Source organism: Podarcis liolepis, assembly GCF_965112155.1.
Source record: "Podarcis liolepis genome assembly, chromosome: 8".
Taxonomy (NCBI): Eukaryota; Metazoa; Chordata; class Lepidosauria; order Squamata; family Lacertidae; genus Podarcis; species Podarcis liolepis.
In genome coordinates, this window is record NC_139560.1 from 57,413,864 (window position 1) to 57,425,984 (window position 12,121).

At 43.0% G+C, this 12,121-nt stretch overlaps 2 protein-coding genes across 8 annotated transcripts in view; one reads left to right on the forward strand and one right to left on the reverse strand.

The window, feature by feature from the left end:
* Window positions 1-2,583, forward strand: part of KCNG2 (potassium voltage-gated channel modifier subfamily G member 2) — a 52,243-nt gene extending 49,660 nt beyond the window's left edge. For all 5 annotated transcript variants that reach the window (XM_083518715.1, XM_083518712.1, XM_083518711.1 and 2 more), the window contains one exon: window positions 926-2,583. In XM_083518715.1, the coding sequence (XP_083374841.1) occupies window positions 926-1,750 (825 nt within the window). In that variant the 3' untranslated portion in view covers window positions 1,751-2,583. The remainder of the gene's footprint in view (window positions 1-925) is intronic.
* A 6,474-nt stretch (window positions 2,584-9,057) lies between these two features.
* SLC66A2 (solute carrier family 66 member 2) overlaps window positions 9,058-12,121 on the reverse strand; it is a 57,060-nt gene continuing 53,996 nt past the window's right edge. For 2 of the 3 annotated variants that reach the window (XM_083518832.1, XM_083518831.1), the window contains one exon: window positions 9,058-11,300. In XM_083518832.1, the coding sequence (XP_083374958.1) occupies window positions 11,093-11,300 (208 nt within the window). In that variant the 3' untranslated portion in view covers window positions 9,058-11,092. The remainder of the gene's footprint in view (window positions 11,301-12,121) is intronic. The other variant, XM_083518833.1, reaches the window with a different exon arrangement.

The window sequence follows — 12,121 nt, forward strand, 5'->3', positions numbered from 1 at the left end:
GCGGCTATGGCAGGAGCCTCCATAGGCCCGCGTCACCTCTCCAGCCAGGAGAGCGCGTGCAGGGCTAAAGAAGCCCCCCGCGACCCTCTCCCGGCTGGAGAGGTGACGCGCGGCTATGGCAGGAGCCTCTATAGCCGTGCGTCACCTCTCCAGCTGGGAGAGCGCGCGCGGGGCAAAAGAAGCCCCCCGTGACCCTCTCCCGGCTGGAGAGGTGACGCGTGGCTATGGCAGGATCCTCTTCAGCCGCGTGCCACGTCTCCAGATGGGAGAGCCCGTGCGGGGCTAAAGAAGCCATAGCCCCGCGACCCTCTCCCAGCTGGAGAGGTGACGCGCGACTATGGCAGCAGCCTCTCCGCTGCGCCTTTCCACTGCTCCCTGACCTGCTCTTTCGGGCTGGTGGTGGGCTTCCCCCCGCCAGCCCCAAAGAGCAGGTCGAAAGGAACCTGAAGCCTGGAGAGCGAGAGGGGTCAGTGCACACCGACCCCTCTCGCTCTCCAGGCTTCCAAGGTAGCCGCCTGAACGCACCTTAAACGGCACCTTGTTTTAGAGCGGGAAAACAAGAGGGGGAAAATTCTCCCCCTCTCTGCGCAGCGCCTCCTGCCGCTTTGCTGAAGGGGCGCTGGGCAGAGAGGGGGAGAATTTTTTTTTCTTGTTCTCCCCCCTCTAAAACAAGGTGCATCCTATTGTCCGGTGCGTCCTATGGTGCGAAAAATACGGTATATTATTGTGGTTATGATTTGATAGAAGATAGGCTGCAGCAGAAGGGAGAAACAATAACTCCATGGGAAATAGGGGTGGGACGTCGACAAAAATGATGACATCATGTTTTGATTGTATATGTTAAAAACGTTGAAACTCAATAAAATAGAATTGGAAATGTTGCTGCTGTGCTACGTGACTCTTTAATTTTCTGTCTTCTCCACAGGGTGAATGTTCCCAGAAGTGCCATGACATCTTTGTTCTGGAGACGATCTGCGTGGCTTGGTTTTCCTTTGAGTTTGTCTTGCGCTCCATCCAGGCAGAGAGCAAATGCGCCTTCTTGAAGACTCCGCTCAACATTATAGACATCTTGGCCATCTTGCCTTTCTACATCTCTTTGATTATAGATACAGCCTCTACCAAAAACAGTGACAAACCTGGGGGTAGTGGCGGTGGCAGCGGTGGTGGAAACAAGTACTTGGAGAGAGTGGGCCTTGTCCTCCGCACCTTGCGAGCCCTCCGTATCCTGTATGTCATGCGCTTGGCCAGGCATTCACTGGGGCTGCAGACCCTGGGGCTTACTGTACGCCGTTGCACGCGGGAATTCGGGCTCCTGGTCCTCTTCCTTTGTGTCGCTATGGCACTCTTCTCCCCACTGGTTTACCTGGCGGAGAGTGAACTGGGAGCCAAGCATGAATTCACCAGTGTCCCCAGCAGTTACTGGTGGGCTGTCATATCCATGACAACTGTTGGCTATGGCGACATGGTACCTCGTAGCATTCCTGGGCAGGTGGTCGCCCTGAGCAGCATCTTGAGTGGCATTTTGCTAATGGCTTTCCCTGTCACGTCCATATTCCACACTTTTTCCCGCTCGTACATCGAGCTTAAAGAGCAACAGCAGAGAGCTGCTAGCAGACAGTACCATCATGTGGAAGAAAGCACCAGAACTCTGAATGAGGACAGTTCCCATGAAGGAGATGCCACATGTTCACAAGAGGTTGATGCAGAGGTGGTTCATGCAGAGACTGAACAGGGAACTAAGAGTTGCTGACTCTAGTGAAACTGAAGTATTGTAGGAACTCCATGGGAACGAGGGCGAGTAGATATTTCTCATATCTGAAACAGCCCCTGAACTGCCCATATCAGGGTACTCAGCCAAACACAGTGTTGGAGAAAGACTGCCCTTTTAAGCATTGGCTTAAGTGACCAATCCTGTTTCTTAAAATAATACTGAAGACAATTCATCTGCAGCATCCTTAGAACACAAGATACTTTTCAGCACTCAAGAGTGATCTTGAAGGAACAACAGTTTAAAAGACAGGTTTCCACTGTGCACATAGGGGGGAATAACACTGCTAAAACAGTTGTGTGTATGTTTTTAAATAAGCGCCCCAAATTCAGGGTAAAGTACATGTGCCATAGGACTGGGAGCAAGAGATTGCACAAGAACATTTTTTTTCCCCTAAACCCTGTACCACAGGTGGTTTCATGGTTTTGTAAAAAGTCATGGAGTATTGCACAGAAAGGGTTAAAGGTGAATTTGAAAGTATGGGGACAAAGGGCCATTTCTGACAAAAGCTACCCCTAGTTTACCTCTCTGTTTAATTTTTTCTTCAATAGAACGAAAATCAATAACCACAATTCTGGCTGCCTGCTGACAGGTCTGACGTGTGCTTTAGCTCTTTATGCATTATTTAATAAAACATGCAGATTTACCACAGTAAGCTTTTGCATCCTAGCTTGGATGGCAGACGTATACAATATGTTCCTTTTTGCTCAGATTTGAATGTATATTGTTTTAAAATGATGCTGTTTACTTCCAGCGTTTGGTATCTTATTGCACTTCTCAGGATGTGGCGCCCGTTGGTGCCAAGATTTTCAAAACTGAAGAAAACATATCTAAGAAAGGTCAGTGTCTGGTTGGAGGACATTTAGTTCCCTCCCATCATCCATGAATAACTAAAAGGCAGGGTGGGGTCCCCCCCCAGTACATACAGTTAGTGAACATAGGGGAGGAGGTAGGAAAAAGAACAGGGAGGTGATACTACAAATTGTAAAGCAGGGGCAGTTTGTAGTGCATTTGGATGCAGCCCATAACCCCCCCCCCCGGGTAAGTGGGCATGCCAAAAACTCCCATTTGTGTGTATGAGAGCTGTTTTTCCAATGCCTAATTGCCCCACCAGGATGGGGGGTACCTGGTGGGAGAAAGAGAGAAGGATGAGGCAGGAGGGGAGAGAGATTAGGTACCGTATTTTTCGCTCTATAACACGCACCAGACCATAACACGCACGTAGTTTTTAGAGGAGGAAAACAAGAAAAAAAATATTCTAAACGAAATAGTGGATATATGATTTTTGTGGTTCATGCTGTGGCCACAGACATGTGATCTGACAGTGAGTTTGGAGTAGCCCAATGCAAAAATCCTGAGGATCCATGTGGATCCATGCTTTGTAACTACGGAGGAGGGAAGGAAGGGGAACCATGGATCCTCTGCTCACGACTGCAGCAGACACCCCCCCCCCCCGCCACCCGCAGGCATTCGCTCCATAACACGCACAGACATTTCCCCTTACTTTCTAGGAGGAAAAAAGTGAGTGTTATGGTGCAAAAAATACGGTATGTGGATGTGAATATAGGGATAGGGCAAGGGATGCAAGAGGGAAAGCAGATGGGCTGGCTCTCCCCATTTTTGGCTCCAACCCCTGGTGTTGCCTGCTCAGCCCTCGGGGAAATAAAGGTTCCCCATCCCCGATGTAATAGGAACAGTAGAATCATAGAATCATAGAGTTGGAAGAGACCACAAGGGCCATCGAGTCCAACCCCCTGCCAAGCAGGAAACACCATCAGAGCACTCCTGACATATGGTTGTCAAGCCTCTGCTTAAAGACCTCCAAAGTAGGAGATTTCACCACACTCCTTGGCAGCAAATTCCACTGTCAAACAGCTCTTACTGTCAGGAAGTTCTTCCTAATGTTTAGGTGGAATCTTCTTTCTTGTAGTTTGGATCCATTGCTCTGTGTCCGCTTCTCTGGAGCAGCAGAAAACAACCTTTCTCCCTCCTCTATGTGACATCCTTTTATATATTTGAACATGGCTATCATATCACCCCTTAACCTCCTCTTCTCCAGGCTAAACATGCCCAGCTCCCTTAGCCGTTCCTCATAAGGCATCGTTTCCAGGCCTTTGACCATTTTGGTTGCCCTCCTCTGGACACGTTCCAGTTTGTCAGTGTAGACAAGTGATGCAGTATCACTATTATTTATTAAATTTATTAGTAGCTTTCTTGCCATGCAACTCAAAGCAACAATTTTCAGCAAAAAATGAACACATGCCTACATTAAATTAATAAAAGTAATCTTAAAAACCTTTCTGGTTGTTTTTTTTTTAAAAGTAGATAAAAGCTGTAGGTAATTAAAAGCCAAAGGTGTAATGATAAAGGATTGTTTTTTCCTGGTGCCTGAAGACATGTAATGATGGTCCCAGGTGAGCCTTCCTGGGGAGAGCATTCCACAAGCGAGGAGCCGCTACTGAAAAGGACACACAGTTCTCATGGTGCAGAGGACAGCATATGAAAAAGCTGAACTTTCGACATTGTGAAGATGCACAGAGAAGAAGCACAAGGCTTTTTGCTTCCTGTATCAGCAATATGCAACAGCTGCTGTTATGATGTAGAAGAAAGACTCTGAAAGAAGTTATGCTCTAGTAGGATTGAGAAATCTCTCTCTCTCTCTCTCTCTCTCTCTCTCTCTCTCTCTCTCTCTCACACACACACACACACACACACACACACAAAATACCCCAACCCAAAATCAACAGAACACTCCTTTCTCACCACAGACTTGGTTACATGTGGAGCATGCAAACCATTTCTTCATGGCTGTCCTACACAGAGTGAGCAGTAGCGACAGGAGTCGGCACTCTGCTATTTTCCTACTACAGTCAAGCAGCAGTTTGGCACACTTCTTAGTTGCCATGAGCCTCTCCCCATCACCCTACAAAAGCAAGTGCTTCAGATCTGAGCAAAAAAATAAGAACATCATCAGCCTTGGGGTTTTGTTTTTTTTAAGTTTCTAGTGGAGAAAAGTAGTAACTAGTAAGGCAGATGTTCAGCTTCTCTTCAGATGAGTTAATTTGTGGTCAGCAAGGTTGTGAGAAAAATGACATTCCAGATCATATTCAGGACCATGGAAGTCTATTGATTTCAGGGTTTTTTTACTAACAAAATAGCTACTGTTTTTCAAAATGCTTCTGTCCTTAGTAAATAATAATCAATCATTTTAAACTTAGCTTTGAATTAATATTTCCTGTTTCTCATTACCACTTGTTCCAAGATATTTGAAAATAAAATTCTCTTGAAGCACCCCCATCTAATTGTGCTTTCGTTTTTACTTAGGAAAGCCAATCTATATCGTGCATAAACCAAACTCCCAATTTCTTGTCCTGAACTATAGATGCTTTTATTTAATGTGTAAGACAGTTCTGCATATCCTAAGTACTGGGTGAAAGCCAATCTTTAGGGAATTCTCTTTGTTGTATGGTTTTATAAATAATATGGTGCTTCTTTTGCAGTTTTGAGATTAGCACAATTTTGGGTGGGTGTGTTTTTTTTAAATCCCACTAAACCAGAATGCTAACATAGGTAGACAAGCGAGCAGCTCATCCCGTGTGGCTGCTGTATTTACATACATCCTGTAGTTGTGAGAAACAGCATCCATAAGGTTGCAACTGTCTGTGAAGGAGGCAACCAGTTTCTGGCCAATTTAGTCCTTGGCACAACCCTTGTCCTGTATATTTTCTTTAAGGGCCACTTCACAATGTTCAAAGCTATATGTTAATTCTAAACAAACCAAAGATGTTTAAGCTGGGTTGGGAGGAAATTAGCCAAAAGCCTGCACAAAGCATGGAGGGTATAGGAGGGACAAGAATCAGTGCTGGAGCTGGAACCAGGTATATGTAGCAGAAAGGCAAACAATAGAGGTACAGACTTCACCCTGTAACAGAAAACATCTTGTGAAATGCACCTATATGCAGCCTAAGTTGTTCCATGCAATTGGGCTCTACTAAATACCATGGTGTCTATAATAATAAAAGATGAGAGTCTTGCTCCAGCTGGTTTCATCTCCTTGTTCAACAGTAAGGATACCTCCAGACATGATGTTTTCTGTGGGTCTGAATCAGAGTACTAAGTGATCAGCAGCCTACACAGAGTCTGGCAGTATAGGCAAAAGGGAACAGTGTCACTGCACTTGGTGTTAAACTCAATGCTAATAGTAAGTCCCAGCCCCAACCTCCATTTTGGGCACTCTGGTGGCTCATCTGGTCACTGAGGAAGGCCTGTCTGAAGGGTGCCAAAAAAAAAGATTGACGTTTCTATTAGCGCCCCTCAGCCTCTCCTATACAGAGCAAATAGACACCAATGGGAGCCTTCTCTAAACCCTATTTGATTGCCACACTGAACAATTTTTTGTGGGAGGGAGAAAGAAGGTGGAAGCGGCAATTCCAGCCCTTTTTACCCCTGGCACATGACATCCATGAGATTACCACTAAGAATTCAGCCTCCAACCTTAACATCTTTCCCCATTCCAGTCCTAACTGTTCCTTGTCGCTTTTCTTAATTTGCAAACATGAAACCCCTTCTTGAAATTCAGTTAGGCTACAATTAATGGCTCAGATCATTATGTTTTCCTTGCTTTTAGACACTGAGGGAGTAACTTCCCATTTTCCTTTGTTCTGGTAATGTTGGGCATCGTGTTTTCTTGCTTCCACAAGGCTCTCACTGTTGCAGGAATTTAATAAAATACTTATTTTTTCCTGCATAATAGCAGCAGCTGCCGCTTTAATCCACACAGTACTACGCCAAAGGGAGCCTTTGATAATAGCAAGTGGCACAAAACAGCACTGTCTCCATTCCATTCAGTGCTCTTGATAAAAGAAATGTCATTTCCCTGTTTTATATCCAAAAAAATGTTGGCCGAATTAAAAGCTACACACTTGTTTGTTGAATGTAGAGGAAAAATAAACAGCAGGCCACGTCGCTTTTCAAGATGTTGTGCTGAGCCACTTGGCTTCTCAGTCTGCAAACTTTTTTGGAGAGCATACCATAGGATGCAGGTTTGGCCCGTACTTCAGACCCTAGGATCAAGTGAATATGCCAGGGGCTATAAAGGGATTCTAGTGTTCTGGGCTGCAAAGAAAGATTAAACAGATTAAACCAGGCTTAGAACTACTGGAGATATGCCCCATGCAGTGTCGCAGAAGCTGTTTGCCTTGTTTTTATTGAGCTGTATTTTCACACATTTGTTCTGAGAAGCTGGTGGAGATTTTGTAAGAAATAAAATTAAAACATTTTCTGACTTTCCCTGCAGAACTGACTGGTGGAAATAATTTGACAACTATTTCTTTTCTATGTGCCCCAGTCTCAAGAAAGTTACTCATACCTAATACTCACTGATTACATCTGGCCCCATTACTTTTTCTGGATCAAAATGGTTATGTACTGTTGAACACAGTTATAAAGTATGGGCTGTATTCAACTAACTTCTATACAGGGTAGAGCCACTGACATTAATTGACCCAAGTTAGCAATGACCATTGATTTCAATGGTACTACTCTTAGAAGTTGAATACAACCCTATATTTAATTGTACGAATGTGTAACCCTGTTTACTCCATAAACTTAATTGCAAAATAATTTGCTGCGGCTGATATGCGAGAACTTAAGGAATAAACATAAGACCTGGTAAACCATATCCATCTAATACACTCGCCAAGAGAGTGAATCAGTGCCTAGTACGAGCCTGTGTGAATAATGTATTGGATTTTCAATCTTGGGGGAGAGCCTTGCTCAGCTACGTTCCACTAGATAGCTGAAGCACTAGACAAGACACTCCACTTCATCAGCATAATGTACACCAAAAAGGGCTATACAAATGATAAAATAATAATTCTGATCTGTTATTTTAGGAAACCAATTTATGGTGTCTGGCGCTCATTCACACCCCATCAATTTGTAGGATGGTGAGACAAACTGATTTCTACTGACATGCTGAACCCCCGCCAAAAGGCACTTCTCTATCTTACACTTGAAAGGAACAACGACAAATTCTGTGCACAACTGATTGGTTTATTTTTAAAAAATGCAACTGATATATCAACATTAGTGCCATTGAGATATTCCATACATTCAGCAGAAAGATGGATTTAAGATTTACTTAATTGCTGAACCCTGATGCAATCGTAGTTACACAGATTTCTTTACCTGTAAAAAGAACTGCATTTTTTTAAAGCCAGTGATTCATTGACCACTGAGGTGCCCTTTAGATGGTCTCCTGAATATGTGGGATCTGTTTGTATGCAAGCAGTTAGCTCACCTGTGGCTGGGAAAATGTTTCAATGATCCAACCATGGAGCAAGAGTGACGGGGTCTTTTCTGCAGAACTTGCACTGGGTCATTTAAACATTCTCCCAGGTACATAGAAGCTGATCACAGACTAGCATTCCTACACACCTGGGAGAATGTCTAAAAGACACCTGAGATAGCTGTGGTCCCACTAGAATTGTTGTTAACTGGCATGCCTGAAAACAGCCCTTGTGCCTTTCCCTAAATACCTTGAAATCTGGGATTCATGGGTTCCCTAGCTCCTGTTTAGATGCCACAGGTGAATGTAGCATTTTTAGACACAACTCTATTGGCTTTTCTTCTGGCATCGGCAATCCTGGCATGAAGGAAATTGTTTGGATATTGACAACAAATGGTTATCAGTTTAACAGATCTAACTGTGAATCTGTGCACAGCGTCCTGGGAAATATTACCAATTTTACCATCAATAATACTTGTTAAACAAAGAGGCATGGGGGATATGCACAGACTAAGCTAACACACACTAGCCGAGTCTTAAGCCCCTTTTCGAAGAACAATTGGGTGGGAGGAGAGACTGCCCCATACAAAAATAAAGCACAGCGTTGCAAGTTACTGTTATGAAATCCTGTTGTACAAGTAGAAATACAATCCTCATTACAGCAGCATACAAGGGAAATAGAACTGTGGTGGAAATTTATAATTTAAAAGACAAATGCCCAGAAGTTCTAACACAGCCAGAACATTTGTGAAAAGGAGAGCAATTAAACATTCATATTCTGCCATGCCACATAACATCAGCTAGGTAAGGTCACTTCAGGCATTAGGGAACAAGCATGGCAGCCAATCAATAGCACAAAGTCTGAGGTCAACCATAGCGCTTCACACTAAGCTCTCAATAAAACAGTTTTCCTGAGGTTCTGTTTATATGCCAGCCAGGGAGGGAGAGATCCATACAGCTACTGTGGAGTGGTAGTAGCCTCTCCTCTTTCTTCTTTTAAAAAAGAACAGTCTGATCTCCAGGACAATTTGCTCCTCAGACATGGAGTGTCTAACTGGATAGAAGAGGAAGTCCAGCCAGTTTTGAGGTTGTTCCGTACTCAACAGACGAAGAAATTAGAAGCAAATGTGCAAGTGCAGAAGGCAAATAATTCCTTTCCTTTTAAAAAAAAAAACCTGATAACAATTATGAAACTTCTCTGTCTTTTCAGTACAGAGAAGATTTGGCACAGCCAAATGTATCAAACGAGGAAGATGCCCAGCTTAAAACAGCTTTCGTAGATCAGACGTGCAGGTGCATCAAGTTCATCCATTTTTGGAAAATGTTTTAGTGGAGGAAAGCAACCATTTTAACAGGTGTCTATTGCTGACCCAAAATATCACCCACGTAGCAGTTTCATCTAGCACTGGAGAATATATGTTTCTGGACAACCATGGCTTGTGGAGAGAATAAAACAGTTCCTGGAGCACAGCATGACTGCATATTCCTTACCGGGTCAAAGCAGGTTCCTCCTGGCAAGCGGCCAAAGAGGAGTGGTTTGAAAAGGAACAGTTCAAGCTGTGCAGTTGCTGAATTCTAGATCAAGTCTTCAGTAAAGGAAATATGGAAGTCTGAAACTGGCAAACAGACTTTAGGTACAGATTTTCCCCAATCTTCATCTACGTTGCATGTGGATAACACAAATTCCCACCTGTATTTCATATACTATCTCAATTACTGGCCATGGAACTTGCAAAAAGGAAGCAATCTTCATGATCCTAAAGGGCTGGAAATACTGTTAGGATTCTTCCTCTTCAATATTTGGCTAATGCAAAGAAGACATTTGGCATTAAATAATACTAAGGAAAGTGTCAAGTTTCAGCTTTCTTTTTGAAAAAGAGGCTTGCTGTGTTATTCATCACTAGGCAATTGCTCTTCTACCTCCGAGTGGCTCTTGCTTAGCCTGGTCTACCTTTCATTTATTGGAGCAGACCACACACCCAGGTAGTTTATTTTAGTTTAAGATGCAGTTATATAGACAGTGCTCCCATTGTCAGTGCAGCTTAAGACTGTACGTCGGAAGGCATTTCACTGTGCCCATGCTGGAAAGTCTCAGCTATGTAACACTGCTGGCTTCACCGCCAAACATATATGGGCACTGAGAGTTCAGATTAAGGCCTAGGCTACACATTTGGGTTCTTTCTGGCTTCCAAACGGCTACTGTCATAAATCCTTCATTGGGTCTTTTGGCATTTTCCCTCGGTCTCTTATGACTGTAGCCACTTCAGAAAGAAGGCTGAGTTGTATTAGACGCCTTCCTTCCCTTCTTTCTTCACAGCAACAAGTTGAATGCCAATTCATTATTTTTTTCATCTTGGCATACCATCACCCACTCCACAACCACACCTCACACGTTGATCTATTAATTGGACACACTGGTCCAGCAGTGTGTGCTTAACACATTTACACTGAATAAAATACATTTTCTTTACATCATTCATTTACCCCTTTCTTCCTAGCTGCAGCCTCCGTCACCATTTGGAAAAAACTATTTTAACATTTCTGCTGATAATTGCATTGCCTTCATGAGTCCTAACTGAAATATAACAGACATTCCAAAAGTATGACCCTTATACATTTTATATAAATAGGTAAAAGCTTCAGACAAAATACTCTGATTCTTGTGATTGAATTTTTTTTTAAATAGCACTGAAAAACATCCAGCCCTTGAGTAGGTACACATACACACACTCACACAAGCACATATATACGAAGCGTGATGAGTGAATAAGACTTATAGATATGTCCATTTATATATATATATATATATTAAAAAGCACCCTCATGTGAGCCCCCAAAAGAAAAATCCATTCCAATGGATTTGGAACACAAGGAAAGCAAATAATTAAAAACAATGCCAGGTCTGATACCTGGCTAGGTTTCCATGTTGGACGCTTCTATTTGCAGCCCATCAGAAACACAGTATTTACAACTGAAAGTGAAGCTGCAAGGCTGGCTCCAAATATTTTGACTGATAGCTGCCTCCACTTTGTGCTTTAAAGTGCCTTCGTACTGGCTGGGTGTGTTGTGTGTGAAGCTGGCTTTTGTGGGTAGCAGCTGTAGAAGTAAACCTGCAACAGGATGGCCATATCCACAAAGACCTGTAGAAGTCCGCAGATAGAGAACTGGAAGGGAGCCTGGTTCACAAGGAAGTACATGGTCTTGAAGGTGTCACCACTGGTCCACATCAGCACCATCTTGACACTTAACAGGGAGAGAAAGGGAAAGCACTTTTAAGAAGAGGGAAAATGGAAAGCAGAAACAAAGGTTTACAACCGTAGCACAGCTACAGTAACTGTAACTGATTAAATATGAGTGACAGTTAGGATAAGCAAAGCACAATCATCAGCAAACTTTATTATCTTCTGCTATAATGCATGGCAAATCTAACATTAATGTGGAGAGAGCTTTTGTCTGCTCTTCTGCAGAGTAGCCAGTCATAAGCCATATAGTTCATACTAAAAATCAAAAGAATGTCACAGTACATAAAATAGAGAAAGCAAAATGTCTCTTTCAAACACACACACACTTTTATTAATTTTTCAAATGTATAAACAGGTTCCTATATTAGAAGCCGTGATATTTAGCTTTTGAAACCAGTTATGACTAACCCAAGGCTATTGAGAATGAGCTGGTTTGGATCATCATATTTTGGCTTAATGTATGAACTTTTTACCCACACAAGCAGCTCAAATCATAATTAAGCTAGAAAGTATCCAATTAACCACAGTTTCCTGTTTGACCCAAAGCAGGTAACTATGGTTACCATTTTCAAAAAAGCCAGACTCTTAACCCAACTTCAAACCATGGTTTTAAAGATTGTGTCTGGCTCCAAAACTGGCAAACACAGTTTCCTAGCTTGGGTGGAATGGAAAACTTTGGTTAAATAGAGCCTCCCTGATTTAAGTGAGGCTTGTGTGAAGAGAGAAGTCATCTTTCTACTTTTAGCACCAAGATAGTCATAAAGGCTTGCTTTGGATGAGCATAAGATAGAATTTTAACTCGAGCTTTCCAGGTTCACTCCC